At 36.7% G+C, this 24,270-nt stretch overlaps 1 protein-coding gene across 1 annotated transcript in view; it reads left to right on the top strand.

Moving 5' to 3' along the window:
• RAB3C (RAB3C, member RAS oncogene family) overlaps window positions 1-24,270 on the top strand; it is a 125,796-nt gene that overhangs the window by 5,429 nt on the left and 96,097 nt on the right. The window contains exon 2 of the mRNA XM_014881801.2: window positions 4,252-4,479. Within this exon, the coding sequence (XP_014737287.1) occupies window positions 4,252-4,479 (228 nt within the window). The remainder of the gene's footprint in view (window positions 1-4,251; window positions 4,480-24,270) is intronic.

Here is a 24,270-nt window from a genome sequence, read left to right as displayed (position 1 = left end):
TGAAGGTGGCAGGTAAACACAATTTTTCTGATATTTGTTCTCAACCCTGCTCTATTTTCATCTCTTGTTTTGGGATCAAGGAAACAGCTAAACATGAGACTTGGAAAGCACCTGGATCTGAACAGAAAATTCTGCTTAATGATTAAACTTGCCTATGCTCTTAAATAATCCATATTTAAGGAATTTAGAGACGTGCTGTAAGCAGGGAAGCATACAAAGCTATCCTATATTTGTCCTTGCACCTTACTCTAACTGGCAACATAACTCTTCCTGGCTTTGATAAGGAGTAAGCGTGTCTATAGGTCTTCTGTTCATTGTCTTGAGTTTAGACTTCTCAGTTGACTCTCAAGTCTGTCCTAAGTACTCTAGGAAATGGCTTGAAACTGCTTTTGGTGCTAATGAAAATAACCCTGTACATTTTATCTTCAATTTTGCTAAATAATGGCAAAATTGTACTGAAAACTCAGTGTGTTTTGTTGAAAGTGATACTCGTTTAATATATCCATTTAACCTTTAAGAAAAGAACTTTGTCAAAATAAAGGTATGCATTTTACTTTATTGGAAACAGACTATCATAGCATTAGTGAGGTTTATTCAGTTCTCATTCGTGTATGTAGTGTTTAATTACAGGTGGGAACACAGCATTCCTAGTGATTGCTTCCAACATAATATCCAAAGGCGGTACATAACATCATCACGATATTCTTCATATTTTACAAATGCCTCCAATAGTAGAGACAAGTAGGGTCAGGAGTGAACCAACATATTATTACCTCAGGAAGTACATTCAACACTTCAGGAAGTGAATTCAATACTTAATTTTTAAGTCAGAAGCTTACATTTAAGAAAGAGAAGCACTATAGGTTTATTCAAAAAGTTCAAGAGGACCAAGCATATATATTTCCCTTACAGTCAGCAGAAATACAGATATTCCTTTAGGGTACCATTTAGGTTGTGAGCATAGTATGGATTGTGCTTTGAAGAACTTGTCTCTTTGCTTACTGCAGAAGGAGCGAATTTGGGAAGTAATGGCAAAGTCTTAGCAACTGTGTGGAGTTTGATATCTCTTTACACTAGAGTAGGCTTATTTGGGTTTTGTCAGGAGAAAGGATCACTATCAGTAGCCTAGGGAGACTGGCTCACTAGGCTAAAGTTAGTCTCTCCAAAGAGTTTAAATTATTAGCTCACTAATCCTTTTGGAAAAATCAGTCCTTTCATATTCCTTTCCTATGCCTTTTGCCTCCTGTAGACATACTCTCGTCCCCAAAGTAAAAATACCTTCAATTCTGTGTTCAACATGCTTGTAATTCTGCCAATGATACTGCAAGTAAAAAGTAAGTTTACAGCACAGTGAAGGTATTGGGGTTTTTAGTTTTTTTTTCCAGAAATGTTAAGAAAACTGCTGCATGAGTAATGCATATAACCTCGCTAATATAGAGGAGCACTGAAATATCTGTCGGTAAAGTCCGTATTTAAAACTATCCACAGGAAACACATTATTACTCAGGAAGGCTACACAATGTACGTGGTCTAGCAGGACTATTATTAGAATCCAGGTCTCCTGATTTCTCTGCTCTGCTCTGAATCATAGTGTTAGTGTTAGGCATTAAAGTACATGGGGATGAGTCGGAAGCTTCACAGAACTCAGGGCTGCAAATGGATGAAAGCTTAAACCTCTTTTTGTAAATCTTAGCTGGTTGAAGAAGCTATGTGAAAGGCCTCCTAGGAGATAAAATCAGGAAAGAATATGATATTCTTCCTTGCTACAAGGGGTAACTTCTGCTTTCAGCTAATACAACAGAGGGGAGCCAGGGCTGTTGAACAGGCTGCTGTAGCAACACACGATGGTCACACATCTAGCAGCCATAGCCACTGCAGTCTTTGGTCTGATATACATCACTGACCTCTTGTTGCAAACTCTACGCAATATCAGCATGCCCTGTGTTATGCTGCTTTATACAGACTTGTGAGTAGACTTGTTTAATCAATATTTGATTTCCTTTTTCTCGTGTTCTAAGCAAAATATCCCCAAATAGTTATACCATACGGGACAGTAATGAAAGTTTCTGTCTTTTGTGTAGAATAATAAAGCTGAAGTAAATAGTAATGTGTATGCTTGGCAACATTTAGGTTTTTATTCTAAAGCTTCTTTGTTGCATACCTGTGGAAGAAGTGAATAAATATTAAGGCCAATGCAAACACTCAGGTTGCTAGTGTGTAGGTACCCAATACTACGTTTAATGAAGAAGGTAGTTCTGAAATAAAATTCTGAAATCAAACATTCCCTACTGTGTAATTTATGAAATATAAATCTGACACTGAATTTTCTATTAAAAACTTGCTACTTTCAATGTCCTATACAGAACTTTTGGTCACCACTCCTACATTCTTCTTCAGTAGCCCAGAGAAGCTGGCATAATGTTTTTAATGCTATGAGATAGCAGAATTATCTAAAACAATTATACAGTACCTAAAATGTTGAGAGTGTGTGTTAGTGCACAGCTGTCACCCTGGTTTCAGTTGTCCTTTCTGATTGTCCAAATGCATTCTGAGATGCCTAAATTAGAAAGCTTTCATATGAGCTGCTTTTCTGTAAGTCTTTATGTTAGGTTATGGCATCTGTCTGTTTCAAATGAGCATGCAAAAGTGTTGTTCCTAAAATTATCATATTCAAAAAAATTCCACAGACTCCCAAAATGCTTGGTCATTTTTCTTAAAAACTCATCTGAAACACTCCAAGTTCTTTATTTTTGCCACTTGTTTTTAGGCAACCTAGGTAGAACTTTGGTCAGGTTTTCATGCAAATCTCTGCAATTTTCATAAAAACCTAAGGTGTACATTTTGAAGTCCCTAGAGCAAAATTAGTTGCTCTTTAACTGTATTCAGTAATTTGTGCTTATTCAAGTGTTTTATATGGATTAAAAACTGTATTTTAAGGACTCAGATTTCAAAATGTTCATGTCATCCAGCAGGACCTTGATACATTTGGGAGATAGGCCACTGCAAACCTCAGCAAAGCCAAGTGCAAGGTCTTACACATGGGTCATGACAATTCCAGACACACCCACAGGCTGGGCAGAGAAGTGATTGAGAGCAGCCCTGTGGGGAAGGACTCGGGGGTGTGGCTGATGAAAAACTCACCACGAGTCAGCAGTGAGTGCTCCCATCCCAGAAAGCCAAGGGAATCCTGGCTGCGTCCAAAGGAACATGGCCAGCAGATTGAGGGAGGGGATTGTGCTGCTCTGCTCTGCTCAGACCCCACCTGGAGCACTGCATCCAGCTCTGGGGTGCCCAGCATGATGACAAGGAGTTGTTAGAGCAAGTCCAGAAGAGGGCCAAGAGGTTGATAAGAGGACTGGAGCACCTCCCCTTATGAAGGTAGGCTGAGCAAGGGGGGGCTGTTCAGCCTGGAGAAGAGAAAGTTTTGTGGGACCTCATAGACACCTTCCAGTGTCTGAAGAGGCCTAAAGGGAATCTGGAGAGGGATTCTCTGACAGGAACTGGAGTGACAGGGAAAGGAGGAATGGATACACAATGAAAGCGGGAGATTTAGATTAGATATTGGGAAAAAATATTTACTGTGAGGGTGATGAGATGCTGGCATAGGTTGCCCAGAGAGGTTGTGGATGCCCCAGCCCTGGTGGTGTTCAAAACCAAGTTAGATAAGGCCTTGAGCAACCTGGTCTAGTGGGAGGTGTCCCTGGCAGCAGGACTGGGACTAGATGATCTTTAACAACCCTTTCAAACCTTAATATTCTGTTTCTCTAACTGCCACTTATGATGATGTTGCATTAGTTCAAGAATTTTAATAGATGTAAAACTTATTGAGCTTCTGTTTGGAAATACACCTCCTGTGTCAAAATGAAGCATTAATCTCTTATTTCTCTTTTATTCTGATGAAGTGTCATTGCATTTTCACCTTCTATTCATCACATTTGCTGAAAACAAGTATTTTTAGAGATATACCCAAGAACCGTCTGGATTTTTAGAATTATTATTTTTTTGTTTTGGTACCAGTCACCAGTCCTTGCTACCAGAACTACTACTAGATATAAGAATCACAAATAATTATTAGATGTCTGTGAATTTCTTGAAGTTCACATTGAAGCATACACATGACTAATTTTTCAGGAAGATATCCTTCTTGAGCTTCACTGATACCTGGTATGGAAACTCCAATAAAATCTAAACGTTTCAATTTTTTATGATAAAAGAGACAATAAAATATTTCTTTTTTATTTTTAATTACAGATGGCATCCGTTCAAGATTCCAGATATGGCCAGAAAGATACATCTGACCAGAACTTTGATTACATGTTCAAACTGCTCATTATCGGCAACAGCAGTGTTGGAAAAACCTCATTTTTGTTCCGATATGCTGATGATTCCTTTACATCTGCGTTTGTAAGCACGGTTGGAATCGATTTCAAAGTAAAAACAGTTTTCAAAAATGAAAAAAGAATTAAGCTACAGATTTGGGTAAGCTAAAATATAATTCTATGAATTAAGCAAACTGTAGTAGTTTTGATAGCATTTACACAGCTGCAGGTTTGCATTGAGTGTAATAACCCTTATATATTTAGAGAGAGAGCATAGGAATGAAATAGCAATTAATTATTTCTTGTATAGTTTTTCTGTCTTGAATATTAGAGTGCAAACAGTATTTTTAAGGTATTGAAGTACAGTTCTTTATCATTAATTAAATTCCTTTTGGAAATAATACAGGTTGACACATATTATTATCTGTGCAGTGAGCTGTAAACATCTGTGCAATATGTAGGCTATTGAAAGTGATGCAAGTACCTTGAAATACCAGTTTGGGGATCTGGTGTCTTCCCTTAAAAAATTATGAATTCATGTAGGAGCTATTATAGTGGATATATAACAGAAGGCATAATTTTTTTGCTCTGTCACGCTGATCACCTGAAACATCTTCCGTCTTCTGCTGAGGAAGGAAACTTGTGCAAAGAGATAGTGTTACCCAGGCATACAAACTCCCTCTTTCCCTGCCTATGTCTAAGAGACAGTAGAAAGATGCCTAGTGGAGAAAAATGAGATGCCAGGGAATAAGTTTCCTTTCCCACAAGCTCTCATCAAAAATAATTGATAGCTAAAACTTATTCCATCGAATCATAAAATATCCTGAGTTGGGAGGGACTCCACTCCTGGCCCTACACAGGATCAACACAAGAATCACTCCATGTGCGTCACAGTCCTGTCAAAAACTTCCTGAATTCTGTCAGACTTGGTGCTGTGACCACCTCCCTGCGGAGCCTGTTCCAACACCAACCACCCTCTGGGTGAAAAACCTTTTCCTGATATTCGACCTAAAGCTCCCGTGACACAGCTTCATGCCATTCCCTTGGGCCCTGTCACCAGTCATAGAGAACAGAGATCAGTGCCTGCCCCTCCTCTTCCCCTCCCAAGGAAAGTGGAACTGCACTGAAGTCTCTCTGCAGTCTCCTCCAGGCTGCACAGACCAGGTGACCTCAGCTGCTCCTCATACAGCTTCCCCTCAAGGCCTCTCACTAGCCCTGCATCTCTTCTTTGGATGCTTTCCCATATTTTTGCATCATTTTTGTATTATGGTGCCCAAAACCACACACAGGACTTGAGGTTTAGCTGCCCAGTGCATGATACCTTGGAGTGGCTACCTAGAACAGATGCTAGACAAAGATAGGAGAGTAAAAGCGGGTATTTATTAAATATTACTTATTTATTGTACCTTCAATAGGTACACCTTGGGCAGTCAGAAGCCTCTAAGAGGCTACAGCCAAGATAGATGATGGTCATGAGTTTTTCAGACATAAGTTTGATCCATTTACATACCAGGGGTTAATCCTCCAATTATAGCTTCAGGTAATGAAGTTATATACCCTCAGTTTGCTCCCTGCTCACAACTCACTTTTGGGGTCTGAGACAGTAAGGTGTCCTTGAGCTTCAGGCCTAGGGAAATTGTTTGGTCTGACCAGAATCTGAAGACAGTAGCTAACTCTCTGTTTAGAGTTATACACTAAAGCAGTACAGAATTTGAAAAGTAGAAAAGCTAAAACCCTAAGGCATCATTCCCCCCAAAGCCACAATTCCTCTAGGCCAGAGGAATGCAGAGCAGAGCAGGACAATCGCTTCTTTTGCCTGACTGTGCCTCGTGCATGCACCCCAGGACACGGTTGGATTTAGGACAGATTCACTGATGCTTTACATTCCCTATTCTTGTGTGATAGGGTGTTAGTAAAAGGAGAGGGAGGAATAGCAAGACCTTTAGTAATGTGGAGCTAAAGCTTCAGATCCTCCTGGTGTACATGAGGACTTTGAGCAGTGTTTCCTTGTGAGACATTTGTAAGAGCCTTAAACCCCAGATTTTCTTGTTTGTTTGTTTGTTTGTTTGTTTTTTCCATGAAAACAAATAATTTAGAATTTGTTTAATGATAGGTGGCCATTAAGTCTCAGAAAATCTTGGTCCAAATCTGACCAGTTCATCTAACATGATATAAACAGTAAATAAATTGAATATTTTCTTAACATAGTATTATGGAGAATTTTCCCAGGGTTCGATATACTCTATCTCATTAGGCTTCAGCCCTAGGTATCTCAAATAATTTATTGTTTTATATATATATATATATATATATATATATATATATATATATATATATATACACATATAGAACTTCAATAGCATGCTGTTTTCATTTAGCAGTTGAATGTTGGAGATCGCACTGATATAACCTTACTATTTTTTTATAGTGGAGAAATAAAATTGTGTTCATAATAAAGTTTTTACACAGTTCTTCTTTTAATCACCAATCATCTTTTAACTATTATAGTAGATTTTATTCTTCATGTGTTTCCTAGCAAAAGCAGCAGTGTTAGTTTACAAGGTTTTCATGTGATTAGTTTGACAACAGTATATTTTTCACCTCTCCATGTCACAAATTGGTGCTTAGCTCAAAGCTGTCCAGTGATCTAAATGTGTTCAGCTCTATCACTGGTGTAAATGGGATGAAGCAGCTGTATTCTTCCCAGTTCTAGCAAAATGTGTTTTGTTGTTCTTTGCATGGCATTAACATCAGAGTCCAAACAGGCTCTGACAGTTCTTGCCTGAAAAAACTTGCAACCAAAATGATTGAAACAAACCCAAACTCAGAGCATAGAAGAGACCTTCCTGCTTTGTGAGGAATCATGTGCCAGGATGTAGGGTTAGAGACAAGACTTCACATCAAATTTTCATAAGAAAGGGTTTTATCCCAGCCAGCACTGCATCTTTATTTTTGTTGGTGGTTCCTTTTTCCACCCCCCCCCACTAAATTTCTAATGCCAGTTCTTAAAAGGCCTTGTCATTGCTAAATTAACTCAAATAGAAGCAGCTCACTTATAGCTGTCTGTGCTTTTTAGATCGAGTGTTCTGTGTTGGCGCATTGTTGCAGTTTAGCTTGCTAGTAAATCTTTTGATTGTTGCACCTCTGAGACCTTCAATAAAATCAGTAAGGGATCTCAGAAAGCTATTCTAGTGCACAAAATCTGAAATAGAGCACTATTACCTTGTCTCCTAAGTTATACCCAGAGTAGAATTGCTCTTAATAGGCATTGCCTATATATAACTTTATATATGTAACATTATATTATGCTTTGTTATTACTTCTGGTTATGCAAATAACATTCTAAAATGAATAGTGCTCTTGCAATATCCATTTTCAATTCATATATTCATTTATAAAGACAATTTATATTAGAATGTGAAATCAAATGAATCATAGCGGGTATGATTTGATGTTAAATCTGAGTAGAAACATGGGGTTATAATACATGTATGAAGTTATAACACTTCCCTCAAAATCAGCAACAAACTATTTGGTGGCATCATGTGTTAGCTGATGTTCAGCCTATATGAAATAAAATACTATTGAAAATCTCACAGTTTTGTAAACTCAGAATAATGGAAATGCAGCTTAAAAATGTGTTTTGAATGACAAAATCAGAACTGAATTACTTTGCCATGTTCTTAAGCGAAGAAATACATGGAGTTATGCTGCTCTACTATTCTTGCTTGACAATAAAATGCAGGAATGTGCAAATAGTAATGGTGTTAAGTCACTGAAATTCCCTATCTAGACACACAATCAATCCAAACCAATTTTCCTGTTACAATTTTGTACATATTCTTCTAGGTTAATGTTCCTGTTTAATAGTGCTTTCAACAAGATGCTTTGTGTTCAACTTCAAGCCTGTTGGAGCTTGCAGATTCCATCAGAATAAGATAATAAGATTCTCATATGTTTACCCGTGAAGGTTACAAGTTTGTTTAAAGTCAGATGAGCACTCAAGGAAGCAGTCATTTTTTAATAATAAAATTCACAGTGTATTATCACAGATGAACTATGAAGGGTTATCAGATTGAGGTAGGTGCTGTTTACATATTATGATGCCCTGAAAGTATTTCCTTTGAGGTTTTTTCTTGCTTGGAGGTAATAGTGTCTTATTCTTGAACTGTCTTCTTTCATTTTTTAAGTCAGGGAGGATGGGGCTCCATCTAGTCCTTGCTGTAATATTATTTTCAAAAGGTCAGAAAGAGCCTACTGGGAGCACTGTAACATTTGCTTCTTTACCTTCTGAGCCAAACATCTTCTTTCCACAGTAGTTACTACTGGAATTGAAAAAAGTTCAGAGTTCAAGTGCTATATTGGTTGGAATTCACGCATTACCTTGTCATAGGACCACCATCTGTCCCTGAAATTTTGTTTCACAGCACATTATAAATGTGAAAATATCGTGCTTTACCTAAAAAAGTATTGATTCCTCCATTGAAACTATACAAAAATTTTGTAAAGAAAACTTGTCTGTGTGCAGCACATACAGACACAGGATAAAAGTCCATTAAAGGACTTTAGGATGTTTTACAGTGTAAAATAATAAAAAGTGATATATTTTTCCTCAATTTGGTTTTGAATTAGTAATATTAAAGGAACGAGCTGAAACTAGAAGGCTATAACATTTTCTCACTTTCAAACTTACACTGAATTTTTAAGAAATTATTTCTCAATATTAATTCAGACAAAAATGCATTATAACTAAAATAAGTAAAGTAATTAAAAACTCAAAGGTGTGTATATCAGAAAATAAAAATCTTTTAATTCTATCTGTAGCTGTGGTACTATAAAGCCTTGCATTACTTTTGTGAAGTGTCAATGACGTAGTACAAATAACAGCCTGCAAAAGTTTATGGACAAATTATGTGCTTCTTTGAACGGTGGAATTTGTTAGCTAACATGTCAAAATAAACCACAGAATAGGAAGAAAAAATAAGGAAAAATAAAGTCCAGATACTGGCTCTTAGAAGAAAGCATAAAATTTGCGAAGACAGGTCAACATATTTTACTGACAGTTTATCCATACCTCATCTCTGGTCGTTTTTAAAACTTACTTAATCAGAAATCTCAGTGATTTCAAACTGATTTCAGTACAAATTTTGTCTAAGGAATAAAGCATCAAGTTTTCCCTCTGTGATCTGTTTATTGCACAGAAGAGTTGTAACTGCATTCATACAGCCATATCTGATTGTAGCAATTTGGTGGAAATATCAGATAAGACCACTGCACTGCCTTTTGCTGCTTAGATGGCTTTTCTCTGGGACTAGCTGTAGACTTCTAGGAGTAGGTGCAATACTCACATAGAAATATATCCTCCTAGAAAAGACATGATAAGAGCTGCTTGTGTCAGCATATCCGTGTCAGATGTGTCTGTGACAATTTCATTTGATACCCAAAATATTGCTTCCTTCACATCAATAGCTTCTATAAATCATCATAGGGCTTAGACACAAAGTAAGGAATATGTTTTACAAGCTGATTGAGAAAATGCAATGTTATCATTCAATAACTAAAACTATTGTAACTGTTAAAAAATAATCTAGAAATATTAGGCACCTGTCATTCTCTACAAGCTTCCTAACAGTCCTTTAGCAATAAAGATGTCAGATTGAAAAAAAATAAAGTGCGTGTGTGTGTGTGTGTGTTTCTGTTAGAAGGGTTTGTATGAGTACCAATATTCATGAGAATTGCCTTGATGTTGACGTCTTTGAGGGGTATCCTGCAGTAACTTTAAAGTGTGGAGGCAGTGCAGTATTGCAGAAACACCCTGAAACTGACTGAGGCTGTAAGAATCAGTTCAAGAATCACTAAACACATTGTTTCAGTAGAAAGATAATGAAAGCTGAAGCAATATAAGTGGAGGCAGGAGTAACATGTGGAGAAAGACGATAGAAATTGTAGCAAGTATTTCATTGCAGGATTTTCAGGTCTGACTTTGCCACATCTGTCTCATCTGAATGTTTTTAATTCCTATGATAGCCTCTGCAAACTATATTTCATTATTCCTTTCTCAGCTGCTGGTGACAATGTGTAGCTGCTACTTTGAATATACAGTCTTTTTAGATGAGGATAGTAAATCTAATATTGAAAATGAAACTGCCTCACCGCAGCATGAAAATCAAATACGTATACTGTAATACATCGGACAAAGTGATTTGAAGAGAGTAATGTAGAATCATGGAATGTGCTGAGTTGACAAGGACCCATCAGGATCATCAAGTCCAACTCCTGGCCCTGCACAGGACACCATAAGAGTTACACCATGTGCTGGAGAGCATTGTCCAAATGGTGGTGTGACCACCTTCCATGGGGACACCATTCTGGTGCTGGAATTTGAGGTTTCTCTGGATTCAGCTGTATTAGTAAATGAAACATTCTAAGATCTCCTTTGGCACTGGTATTCGGCTGGTATGGAATAGTTTTTGTCCATACGTTTAAACTCTTTCAGTCGCAGAAAAAAGAATGGATGCATCCAGATCTTGTGCTGGGAATAGTCTCTGTCCTTTGCTAAATCCAGGGCTCTGCCCAGAAGCTGTTAGTGCTTGCAAGCCTGGGTCAAAACTGTGTGACAAAACATGCTGGCAGTTTCATAGCATAGACAAATTTGATAGCCTTGAAGTGCTTCTTCTCACAACTTAATTTGCTGTTGCAGACATGGCCTGAAAGGGCAGCAGCTCCAGGCAGACATGGGTGGGGCTGGCCTGTCCACTGCAATAAGCAATGCAATATATTCACAAATGTTGGTCAGTTAGAAGGTTCTAAAAAAACATTCCTGAGAAAAGATGGTTAATGAGGCATGTCATTTTGACAGATAGAATACAATCTCTTTTTGGACTTCTTTCCTGTTAGCTGAAACAAGGGGAAATTCTATGAAGATTTTGTTTCATTTTAAGATGCCCTTCAACAGGTTATCCAGATGTAGTTGGAAACAGTGTGCCTGAACTATTTAGTTTCTCTTTTGCTTATTTCTATATTTCTATATTTTAATATAAATCATTGAAGAGCCTGAAAGTTTTGGGGTAGGATCCTATTTCACACTGCAATATTATTTCATATGATGCTTCTTACATATTCATTGAGAGTACTTCCACTTATGTGGAAGTCATATTTGGTATGCTTTATTTCTCGGAAATAGTTGTGAAGTTTATTAATCATTATTTTTGCTTAATTATTTTTTACCCTTATATTTCATTGCATCTGGAGTTGTCAACAACAAATATTTAAAATGTGTATAGTCAAAGGAAAGCCTATTATAGTACGGAGAGAACTATTGTATTCAGATCTATCAGAGAACCACCAGGCGTTTTTAATCTCTGTATAAGAGTCTTAGTTAATTTCAGAAGTTGTATATTTCCTGAATTTAGGGATTATTAGTGCTCTCTTTACCTTATCCTGTTTATTCTGTATTCTGTTTCCTGTACTTGTTCTTCTGCTTATTTTAAAGTTGCACCCATGGATCCAATTCAGCTACAATTTTCCATTGTCTTAGGTAGGTAGCATAGAAAGAAATTGTTGAAAAGTTCACTTTCAGCCAGTCAAATGGTAATGAACTCTAGGAACACAGGACAGTTTGTCTTTTTTCTAAACTTTAGTACATACTGGTAATTGAAATAATCTATATAATGTATAAAGATAGAAATAACTAGTATAGCTTAAATATTAAAGGCATCAGAGCAGAGGGAAATATAAGCAGAGACTGGAAAGATAATATGTGTCCTGCTATTTGTTTGGCTGCCATTGCTCATATTATGAAGCAAGATGTGAGAGAAAGCACCAAGAATCTAGTGAAAATGGGACCAAGAGTTTATGAATTAGGGCACCATAAACGGTGTGAAAAATGAGATACTATATGTGATGATTAGTATTATTTATTTGCACACTACAAAAGTGCTAAAAGATGTGATGCTGCAGTCCTTTGCTAGAAAACCCAGAACTGTACTCATTAAAATTTTTTTGCAAGAAATGCTGCCTTGGGAAGTATTGAATATGTAAAACTATAGATGCATTCATTAAAACAATACACATCTTGTAAAACTAACTACATTTCTTGTATGGTACCAGGATTCAATCTTCAGTGCCAAAGACCTTGGCAATGTAAAAGGTATGTTCAGCTCAGACTTCAAATAGCACATGCTGTACACTTTGTGGGACAGGCCATGTTGGCCAGTGATTGTACTTTTAAAAATTCATATGCTATTTATTTAAAATGCAGCACTGGCTGTTTAAAGATTTATGAGATACTACAATTTTATTACTATTAAGAAGTGCCTGTCTTGAGGGTTTTAAACACTGTCTTTAAACCCAACTCAAAAAAAAGGATGGTGACAATAAGTTCAGCACCCTGTCTAGACAGCCCTGTATCCTGATGATGCATGCTTGCTCTAAAATGCACACTAAAGTGTTTGCAAATTCCTGGCCTCAAATAGTTCAGAGAGGAAATTTGACATAAATTTTCACTTTAAGTTTCACTATATTTCTCAATATTCCAGCCGTTTTTTGAAAGCCTGCTTTAGAGTCTTGGGTCAAGGATTTTACTTTTTTACAAAGTCTTGTGCATTACAGAACCCTCCAATGCTTATTTCACATTGCTGGACTTTAAATATTCTTTGACAAAGACTCCTGTTATTAGCAAAATGATACATATGTATTTAAAGGCCTATCTTATTTGGAAAGAAAATGTGTCATTTAGCATAATTGAGATTCCAAATAAGGCTTATCTCATTGCTTAAGTTGAAGCTTATGTGGGAATTCTTTAAGAGAAACTTAGCTAGTGTAAGATCCTTTCCAGAACACTTTTATATAGTATGTCTTAGGCAGTTTTCTTCATTGGACTCCACGGAAACGCATCGTGCCATGTTTTAGGCCAACAAATCACCAAATTGCCACACTTCAAGTAATTGCAGCTCCCCCTAATCTGTGACCATGAATGCCTTCTGGTTTTTTCAGCTGCCTTTGCCTTCTGCATAATGTCACTAGCTTGTAACTGTTAGGAAGCATGTATCGGTGGAAGAACTGTCATGACCCAGCGCTTGCACACACGCAAATATCATATAAATGTTACATAGTCTCCCTATGTATTTCATAGATTTGTAACTGAATATCAAGATTTTTCTTTTGCTTTTTTTCTTTTGTTTGTTTGGTTTTTTGTTTGTCTGGTTTTTTGTTTTGTTTTTGTTTTCAAGAGAGTAGTCAGGGTGGGACAGAAATAATGAAAGGAATGATTTTGCTGTGATAGGGATCTGGATCAAGAACAGTTACATCGGACTAAATTTAAAAAAACAAATAAGCTATTTTAATTGTACAAGCTCGACAGAATTCAGAGAAGTCTGACAGTATACTTTAAACTGTCAATTTAACTTATACTTACTAAGTTATCATTTTAATAAGCAAAACTAAGCCTATTTCTGAAATTAATGTTGACAGCACTTGTGTGCTGTGAGGTCCCTTGAACCACTTTAGCAGCAAATTTATAACATCTATACAGCTGCAGTGAATCTACAAAGAAAAAAAAAAGAAAAGAAGCCCATACAGGCTCTTTGCTGAATTTTAATGAGATTCATGTTGTAGATTAAAGCAAAATGTTGCGCTCTTGCTGTGCAGTTGTTGCTTTGAAATCACAGGACCAGAGCCTTGGACAGAAGCCATAATGTAAATACCATGAAAATGGGAGTGTAGAGATAGTATTTAAAGCTCACTTTTGCCCTCTCCTGCTGCTCAGTGCAAGCTGTTTCCCTGTGCTATGTTAGAACATCTTGAAGTCGTTCTGAAATCATTCTGGGTTGAAAGGGGCACAAGTGACTGGGGGAGGATATGGGAGTCACACAAAAGGAACTCATTTTTATTTAATGCTAGTCAATCTGCATTTTGTACAGGAAGTAAGCTTAGGTGCGTTTTTTAAGAGCATAGAGCCATCAGGGTCACTGTGTCACATGAGGATGTTTGTAGTAGCTTACATATATAATGGGCAACGAATGTAGATTTTACATGTGAAATTATTATATCAAACAAAACAACATCTCTGGAGAATTTAGCTCTGTATTCACATTGCTATTTCTTGGTCAGATAATAGAAAGTGGTTAGTATATCAGTTGCAATTTTTTTTCTATTAGAGAAACTTCTTTTTCCACTTTTTTTTCCTTTCAATGTAATCGAAGGCTAATCTCCTTCAATCTTTCCTGAATAAACATCTTGTTCTTTTATAATCATCTTAGTATTTTCTGGTTTTAACCTAGATTGTTTTATTACTCACTCTTCATAAACAAATTCTTTCCCCAGTTTTTACCTGTTATGACTTTATTTATTCATTAATTGCAGTTTGAGAAATACAGAGAATTTTACCTCAATGAAATGTCAATAACTCAGATGGAAGTCGTCAATGGTGTAATTTGCGGACTTGTTTACTCCAAAATTAGTGTGCTATCTATCTATCTATCTATCTATCTATCTATCTATCTATCTATCTATCTATTTATCTATCTATCTATCATGGTAGCTATATATACGTATAGAGAGAAAGTTCTTACTTTTCTGGCCATCAGGTTATTATTTATATGTATTCATAAAAAAAAAAAGGAATTTTTGCCTGCCACAGGAAATCAATTTTTCTCTTGTGACAGCAAAAATGAAACTCAGTGGGCCCTGTTGCCCCATATAGATTAGTTAGTATTGACTTTGGTTTATTTTATTTAGAAATAAAGCCCACTTTGCAAAAAACGAATATGAAGTAAACTCTCATAGGGGCTTCTGGTTTTCCTTTATAGATTTGTGATACTGACTACCAAGGACTATATTTGTTCATCTCAATGAAGCATTCCAGAATGAGCTGAGCTTAATAAAACACCTAAAATTAGGGCATGTACATTCTGCAATGTCCTGAAATCTTTTGGGACTGCTTATTTCTGACTTCTTCTCCAGAAGTTTTTCAAATTCTAGTAATTTTACAAGACTTCTTAACAGCCATTAGTGCAATTTACTTCAAGAGCAATTTCTTTGGAGAATTCTGTGATTAAGGTTTCTAGATTTTAATGGATATGATCATACATGATATAGCATCACCTATGCTAACCATGAGCTAAAAAGATGAGAGCTGAATTGTGAGAGTATCTCAGCTGGCTTAGTGTAAATATAAGATTCTTCAGCTGTATGAACAAAAAGAATCAAGGTAATTTCCTGGAGAGCACTGACTTCAGTACTGGAAAGAAGAGTGGGTAAGGAACTAATGACAAGCTGTTTTGACAGGAGAGGACATCAGACTTAAAATGCATTGTGTAAAGGTTTTAGGACTCAAATAGTTAGTAAATTTAATACATAGTAGGTATACACTGATAATGATTGTAAATGATGTGGAGTTGGAATGTGTTACCAGTATAGAAGAGGATTTGTATATCATACATAAAAAAGCCCTACTAGCTTTCAAGTTTCAGGTAATAGAATTGGAATTTAATTTAACAATATCAAATTGGGCACATCAGGAACAAGATTAAGAAAGTACTTTTAAAGTATAAGTTACTTAGTTAACTGCTGAATAAAGATATGATCTGGGTATATGAGAAGACAAGGGAATTCCTACTAACCATTCAAGGGAAAACAGTTAATATGGCTTTTGCTTGTGCCTGGTGAAGTATATCCAGAGGAAATAGGACTATTTCATTATCTACTGCACTGAAGATACTTCATATGGAGAAAAAAGCTCAAACTGACAACAGGTAAAGAAAAAAACCTATTGTACTACATAGAGGAACTAAAGGAAATAGAAGGAGACAAATAATGTAAATTTTTGACTCCAGGAAACAAAGGCAAGACTAGTACTTCAGTTTTTTATAAAGCTTGTGGTTTGATTGGTTTTGTGTGGTTTGATCTGGTTTGGGTTTTTTCCACAAACACACTTAATTTTGTCCAAAATGCACAATCCTCCACTGAGAAACCGTTTCGATGAGAAAAATAAGCAAGCCCATTACTTACATTATGTGAATGTGCTAAGGAAACCTGTAACAGGTGAACAGGATATGCACTGATCATCTGTATAACAGACAGAGTTATTAATGATTTGACTTAGAAAGCTTCTGTGGATTTGGGCTGACAGGTGGCACTTGGACCTTTCTGAGTGCTCACAATTTCTATTTCCCTAATCCTGTGCTTGTATGATATTTTGAATATGGTGGTAGTCTTGTATAGAGTACCTAAAGGATTCAGGTATTTGCCTTGCTTCTCTTGCTCCTTGAGACAACAACATTTTTTCTGATCTTATTTAGATCAACTCCCTTTCAGAATGTCCATCTGTCAGATACTAATAATGCTTTCTTCTCATAGCACTCCGCTTCTGACAGTTAAATTTATTGAAGGGTTCCAAATAGTGTCAGTAACTAGCTATATCCCATAAGGTAGAGCTGGTAGTATGTAGCAGAATCTCAACAGAAGCAAAAGCGATCAGCAGGAAATCAGTTTGATCTTTGTACATGGTGTGTCTGGTAGACAAAGAAACTTACTAAACAGCTGCTGAGTGTGAACATGTCTTTTGCCATGATGCAGGTAGTATGGAATCTATCAAGGCAGAAAGACATTAAAAAGATCACATAATGGCAAGGGCTTTGGCTGGGAAATGGAAATGCTGGGATTGTAGCCAGTATTGTGCTAATTAGAGGAGAAGAAAGAAAACAAAAGAAAGATGTGATGGAAACATATATGAGGACTCCTGTGAAAATAAATGTCAAACCTGAAGCAAGATTGTAATTAGGATCCTGAGGGATGAAAAGACCTTACAGAAAAGTCAGATAGTCCAGGAAAAATGCCTCTGTGCTGCAGATTATGAATGCCATTATGATTGTGCAGAAACAGGAACCTTAAAGCTAAGTGGAAGAAGTGGTGATAGAAGATGGCATTTGTACATGGAAGAAGAAATGATAGATGGCATTTGTACATAACACTCTTAATTGGGCTTCAGCTCTGGAGATTAAACTTACATACACTTAGAGCTCATTTTTTTTCTTGCTCTAATTGGAAGGCTAAGGCACCCTAAAGAAATAACCTGTTTTAAACCAGCCTTCATAATAGCCAGTCTGCATGAGAAGAATGAGCCCATGATTTTAAATGGATAGAAAGAAGAAAACATGGAAATCTTCATAAATTTTTCAGTCCCATACATGTAGATAAGCAATGGCAGTTCTTCGTAAAAGTTTATGTGAAGTAAAAGAAGGCTGGGCAAACTCATGTTGAGAGATACTCACTGAGAGTATTTTTAGACACAGAAACTACTTCTAGCTCAGGAAATCAGAGAGCAGTGTGTGGTTGGAGATTGGAGGCATGTTAAAAAGGACTATCATATATGTCCACTTTGTTGCAATTTTCCCAAAATATTTAATAAACACTATTAGAGAGGATCCCAACTAGCTATAATGTTTTTCATTTGACCCAGCAAGACTGGCCGTACATACAGGTGTATTATCTACAGAACAAATCAGCTCTTTGCCTTCTCCCAGGAAAAGCTTCCCTGCTTTTTATGAAGTTGTGGTTCCTCTCTAGAAAGTGCAAGATAATTCAGTCATGGCCATTTTAGTGCTCAGGCCTCTATTATATACAGATGAGTCTTAATACTTTGAAAATGATGGGATCCAGGGAAATAGGGAATTTGCCTGTCCCTTATAACAAGGATTTTTATGAGCTGTGTGGTAGTAGTTCACAAATGATCACAGAAGAGGTTGAAGGTAAGGCAGGGCAGGACTGCAGTCTTTTTGTTTCTTCTTCTTTCTTGTTTTTCTGATGAAGGGTGCAGAATCAGGAACTGGATGGATTCCAGGAAATCTTCTGGTACTACCTGTGCTTTGATTCCCATTTTTAAATATTGCTAAGGGCTAGATTTTTTTATTTTGTAGTGTCTAATATATTGCATACTAGCTTTATTTGCTAAATTGTAATTTTTTTCTTTCTTTTGTAGTGTCAGATATCTCAGACTATTTCTATCTGAATTCCTTTAGAAATTCCTGGCTCCTGCCTCCTGTTTGGGCCAGTGGTGTCCAGTAAGACAATCAGACAGCATCTGTGGAAGGAAAGCAAATATGAAATACATTCTCACACATGTAAGTAAGGAAGGAAAATGAGGGAAAAGCAGTAGTCTACATGGTTAGCCCAGTTAGTACACACATACACTAATACACTAGCCCAGTGTTTTTGTCTAGAAATATAAATTCTTGTGGGGTAGCTTGGAAAAATAAGTTGAGTAAACTTGACTTGGAAAGCCTTATTTATCCTGTGCAAATATAGGGACAGTACTGTCTCCCACCTGACTTGTATTTCTCTCTTGACCTCTTAGTTTCTTTTTCATCTTCCTTTGTATAAACTGTGAGGTTCACTCTGACCACTACACAGCCCTTGGGACCTAGTCCTGTGATATTTTTCCTTTTGTGTTGCCAGTTAGGAAGTGAAAAAACTTTGCACGACTTTCCTTCTCTGGATATAAAATAATAAATGAATATATACACCTTCTTTAAGGGTGGGAGATATTCACGCAAGACTGAGTTAAGTATGGATCAAGAGACTGTTTTATTTTGAATATATTCTGGCTGTCTCGGTTGACAATGATCAACATACATTCATCTTAGATAATTTTGTCTCAGTTTAATCACTGTGCAAAGCAGTGTTGCCAGCACACAGTATGCTACCACACCAAAGTTCTGAAAGATGAAGCAATGACACAGAGGTACAGCATGACCATCCTTGCATTTTTAAGTTTGGGGAGTTTTTTATTTGGCCTTTGTTTTTTTACTTGATTTACTTATACTTAATACAGAGAGAACATGCAGAGCACCCAGTGCTTTGCCCTAATTTACAGACCAAAGCAGATAAATTGCTGAATGTAAATCTGTTTTGTTTTTTTTTTTTCCTTCTGTACATAAGGTCTTGAAAAATGGGGCTCTGTATGCCAGAAGAACTCACTTTCTTACGGATATTTTTATCCGATCATGTAGAAGAAAGAATGAGTTGCCCAAATATAACTTTCAACAGACCTAAATTAATGTATATCTCCTGTGAGAACTCAATTTTTCAAAAGTAGCATTTACCTTCTACTACAGTATTTCTCTTGAAAGCATACAGTTAAATCCAGTGATATTGGAATATCTTCTTTTGTGTAGTTATAAACGTGGCCTGTTTAGACTAGAATTTTAAATCATGGAAGTTTCTTTTATTTTACAATTTTTAATCCACATAAAATGTCCATTAGTATATTTTCCACTGTTTTGTGTCAGTGACTATAACTATAAACCTAAGTAATGCAGGAAATTTTTTTGTGAATATCTTATGGATTTTGACAGTACAATGGTTTTAAATATAGTTGACTGTTTCATAGTTTTTGATCACATATAGCTTTAATCATAGAAAAAATCCTCCTCCATGGAAATCATTTCCAAGACTGAGAGAACTAATGTTGGATCACTGTGATTCATCCCCTTGGTAACCCAAATTGTATCTCAAGGGCTGCCAGACTTTTAGCATTTAGGAGATTAATTGACTCTGTTTTCTGTTTCTGAAAGGGAGTTTGTAGTTGGTCTTTGAGTAGGTTAGGGAAAAACAAAATAAATTTAATAGCTTTTAATGTCCTTGGAAGTCTTAATTCAAGTGATTGACTGTACTTCATCTAGAACCAAATCACCTGTAAATTAACTTAGCCATTAGTGCTTAGTGATTATTGTGATTAAGTTAACAGCCACCTTATATCAAAGTTGACTTCTAACTAGTATGTCAGAAAAATTTTCTCTTACACAACTAAATTGTTTCCTGGACCTATGATGAGATTTTCCCCTCATACTTCTAAATCTGGTAAATTTATGGACAGAATTTCCAAACCTGATGATTTTGAGTAATTCAAACAAAAAAATATTTCAGAAAAGCATACAGTAGCCACTTCTCGTTTAACCTGTTCTGAAATTGTAGCTCTTACACGAAACAAGAGGTTTTCAGTTGGTACACAATTGGTTCTCAGTGTTCCCACAACGTGAAAAGCGCCAAATTAACAAACAAGTTTCTAGATGAAGATACAGGTGTAAGATTAGAGAGTGGGAGAAAGGGAGGTAAGGTAGAAGTGGAATCAGAAATTCAAGATCTTAATAAGCTAAAATTTAGATACCTGTCTGAAGTGAGTAGTCTAGCATGGCTCTATGAGTGGTAGCCAGAAATATCTATCTTCAGAAGATGCTTTATTCTATACTAAAATGCATCTCTAGTTCCATATAAAATTTTTCTTCGCTGGAAATATATGTTCTATTAAACAGAGTGTCCTGGTTTAGGGCAAATTAGGGAGGAAACCTCTGAATGGGGTTTTTTTTAGGAAACAGCCTTAAGCAGTTCTTTCCTCAACTGGTTCAGGGAAAAATATTTCAATATTTAATATAATATTCAACACTAACTAACCAACCAACCAACCAAACAATTTAAATATGCAAACATCATACAATCACTCTAACACACAGAGAAAGAAGTGGACATAAATATAGTAAAATAGATGCTTATATTTTTGATGTCTAAGTCACACCTTTATCAGCTGAAAAAAAAATAAAAAGGAGGCCTTTGCCTTTATCAGCCGAAAAAAAAAAAAAAGCGGCCTTTGACAAGAACAGCCAGTGGATCAGAGAATAATTTCAGTTTACTCGTGGCTTTTCAGAATTTTTGTGAAAATCAGCATGCTGCAAATTGATGACCACCAGACCACTTTGGGCAAATTATGAATGGCACAAATGATATGAAGGAGACAGAATTGAACCAACAAATCATTGTTATGCCTGTAGAAGCCTCCTTTAGTTGGATGCCATTGCTGAGATGATGCCAATAGTTAATAATATTAGGACCCTTTTTTTTGTTTATTAGAACAAGGTGCCTTTGTTCACATTCTGAATTTCACTGTCTGGTGGAAAAAAAAGGATTTTTTTCAGAAGGAATACTAGGATGAATGGCAATAATTATCAGTCAGGAAATATTAGAGCTCAAAGATGTGAATATACCAGCTTTATTAATTTTTCAGAAATGGTTTGAGAAAAAGCATAGGCATCAAAGCAGAAATTCCAAGTGAAACAATAAATCCTAATCCCACATCTATAATGTATATATAGATGCTTGCATCCATTTTAGGGGGAAAATAGAGGTATATTGATTATTTGATCTGATGTCTCTATGGAGACCAAATGATTGTCTGAATTTTATTTTAATCATGGATGTTTATTGGAAAACCTTTGCTGCAGAATCCAGAATATTCTAGGAAATCTATACTTTTTGGTCCAGGAAATGGTGCTGATGCTATAATTTTTACAAATACACACCAATTTGTTTTGGTGCAAGATTATATGTTTCAATCCTTTGAAGATAGGTCGGAATAACTTTCATAATAACTGTAACTGATAGGTTTTAAATCTTCTGTAGACCACTTATAGTTTCCAAAGATGTTTATAGAGTCATGGAATGTTTTGGGTTGAGTATTTGGTAAGAGACCTTAAGGATCATCTAGTTTCAACACCTTTGCCATGGAGAGGGATACCTTCAACAAGGCGAGGTTGTACCATCCAGCCTGGTATTGTTTTGAAAACTTTCAAGGATGGGGCATCCACAGCTTTTCTAGGCAACCTGTTCCAATGCTTCACCATCCTCTTCCAAAATAAAGAATTTTTTTCATGTATCTAATCTAAGTCTGCCCTTGTTCAGTTTAAAGCCATTCCTCCTTGTCCTGTCAATGTCTGACCTTGTAAACATTCCCTTTCCAGACTTCTTACAGATTCCCCTTTAGGTACTGGAAGGTACAATAAGGTCACTTCAAAGCCTTCTCTTCTCCAGACTCAACAACTGCAGCTCTCTCAGCCTTTCCTCATGAACAGGTGCTCAAGATCCCTGATCATTTTCCCTCATCTATGCTTGCTTCAACAGATCCAAGTCCTTCTTAGGCTGGTGGCCCCAGCTGGGACCTGCCCACACCGCTCTGGATGCAGCCCAGCACACTTTTGGCTCTCTGGGCTGTGAATGCCCATGGCTGGGTCATGTCCAGCCTCCTATCCACCAGCTCCCCCAAGTCCTTCTCCTCAGGGCTGCTCTTAATCCATTCACTACCCTTCCTGTATTTGTTGGGATTGCCCTGGCCCATGTGCAGGACTTTGCACTTGGCCCTATTGAATTGCACAAGATTCCCTTGGGCCCTCCTGCCAAGCCTGTCCAGGTGCCACTGGATGGCATCCCATCCTTCAGGTGAGTCAAAAGTCCCACTCAGCTGGGTGCCATCTGCAAAGGGTCCACTTGATCCCAATGCCCATGCCACCATGTGTTGTTTGTGACTAATCCTTCCTATGCAGAAAGAGGCTGTACTTGACATTTGATATTTTATAAGCATTTCTGGGCATGATTTTTCATAAGAAAAAGTTATTTTATAATCAGTGACCTATAAACAACTTGCCAAGGAGTTTGTATGATTTTTTAAGTCTCTTAGTTTTTGATTGGTCAGTTTTTATAATGCTTTTAAATATTGTCTTCTTTTCCCAAAATATTCAACAAATGTGTATATTTTCATGTTTGGAAAAGGACAACACAGATCCCAATGGGCCAGGGAGAGAAAGGTCTTCTGGGGAAATACATTAGATCAGGAAAGAACTTTAGAACAGACTGGCAAAAATTTCTTTGTTTTCTCCTGTTATTTAAGGGGGCAGAAATCTGTGCTTCATAACCATAGCTTTGGAAAAAGATACGTAATTAGTTTTCTCAGTAGCGAGTTCTGCTCATCAATCCATTTTCTCATTTGTTTATATTTGCCAGAGAACACTGTGTAATGCTTGCTGCCATTCCTCTTACTGTTAATTATCTGGACTGTAATTTAATTCTCCTTTGTAGTGTTCTGCATTAGAAATCTTAAATAGTTTATTTCCTAAAAGCCAGGCATTTCCCTTGAAACCAAGCCAAAATTTTGCAGCATGTGACTTAAGTAAATGAGTTGCATATGATACCAATAATTTTGGTTTTGTCTCTTTCAGTCTATAACAGGCTTTGGGAAAATCTGTACTTTTCCATGTCTTTTCAAAATTATTTCTGGGGTTCTTCAAAGAGAGGAGTCATAAGTAATTTTTGTGATTTGACTTCCATGCCAGTATGCTGCTTATGTGCATGAAAATAGCATGCTTGCCTCTACCATGCACAAGGACGTGTTCAGAAGAAACTCAGTACTTTGTCTTTGTGCTCCTTCCTGTTGTCAGTAGTTTCCAGAATTGAAATCACTTGCAAGTGAAAATCTTAATTTTCAGCTTTAGATCTCAGTTCTGCATCCTCTGTGAGAGTGATTCTGGCTCACACAAATAGGACTATTGCAAAATAGTTAACGTGGGCAAATAAAGGCTGAAAGACCCTCTAAAGAGGCGTCCACATCTAAAATCATTCATCTTCCAATGTTACCATCAGTTTATCTCATGGCTAAATATATCTCTCTCTAGTAGCAACTAATTCCTAGTGGCAGCTGCTGTTCTCAAATCACATTTTGTACCCATGTGCCTGTAACACATGTAGTTAATTATGACAAAGGACCTGGAAATGTTATTATAGTCCAACCACTCAGAAACCCTCATTAATTGTGTGCAGGGCTACTTGTGATTGGTTACATTGGACGCTGAGGATCATCTGTGTACTGTTGAGTCTGCATAGAGCATTGACATGTAGAAAACAAAATATCTACATTTTACTCTGTTAAGGAGAATATTGCCTGAGGATCTTCAAAAATAGGAGAAAAATTCATACTGGTATTTTGGGAGTGCCTAATTTGTGGTGGAATATCTGAATTAGTGATCTTAGATGAGGGCATATGTTCCTTTCTTCTTGTTATAAAAAATTATCTTGTCATAAAAAAATTACTATTATTTGTGAGGAACTTTAATGCTCCTTGAGCTCCCTACTG

The sequence above is a fragment of the Sturnus vulgaris genome, chromosome Z, assembly GCF_052056855.1.
Source record: "Sturnus vulgaris isolate bStuVul1 chromosome Z, bStuVul1.hap1, whole genome shotgun sequence".
NCBI lineage: Eukaryota > Metazoa > Chordata > Aves > Passeriformes > Sturnidae > Sturnus > Sturnus vulgaris.
Note: the sequence above shows the minus strand (reverse complement) of the source record. Positions and strands in the feature narration are given on the sequence as shown.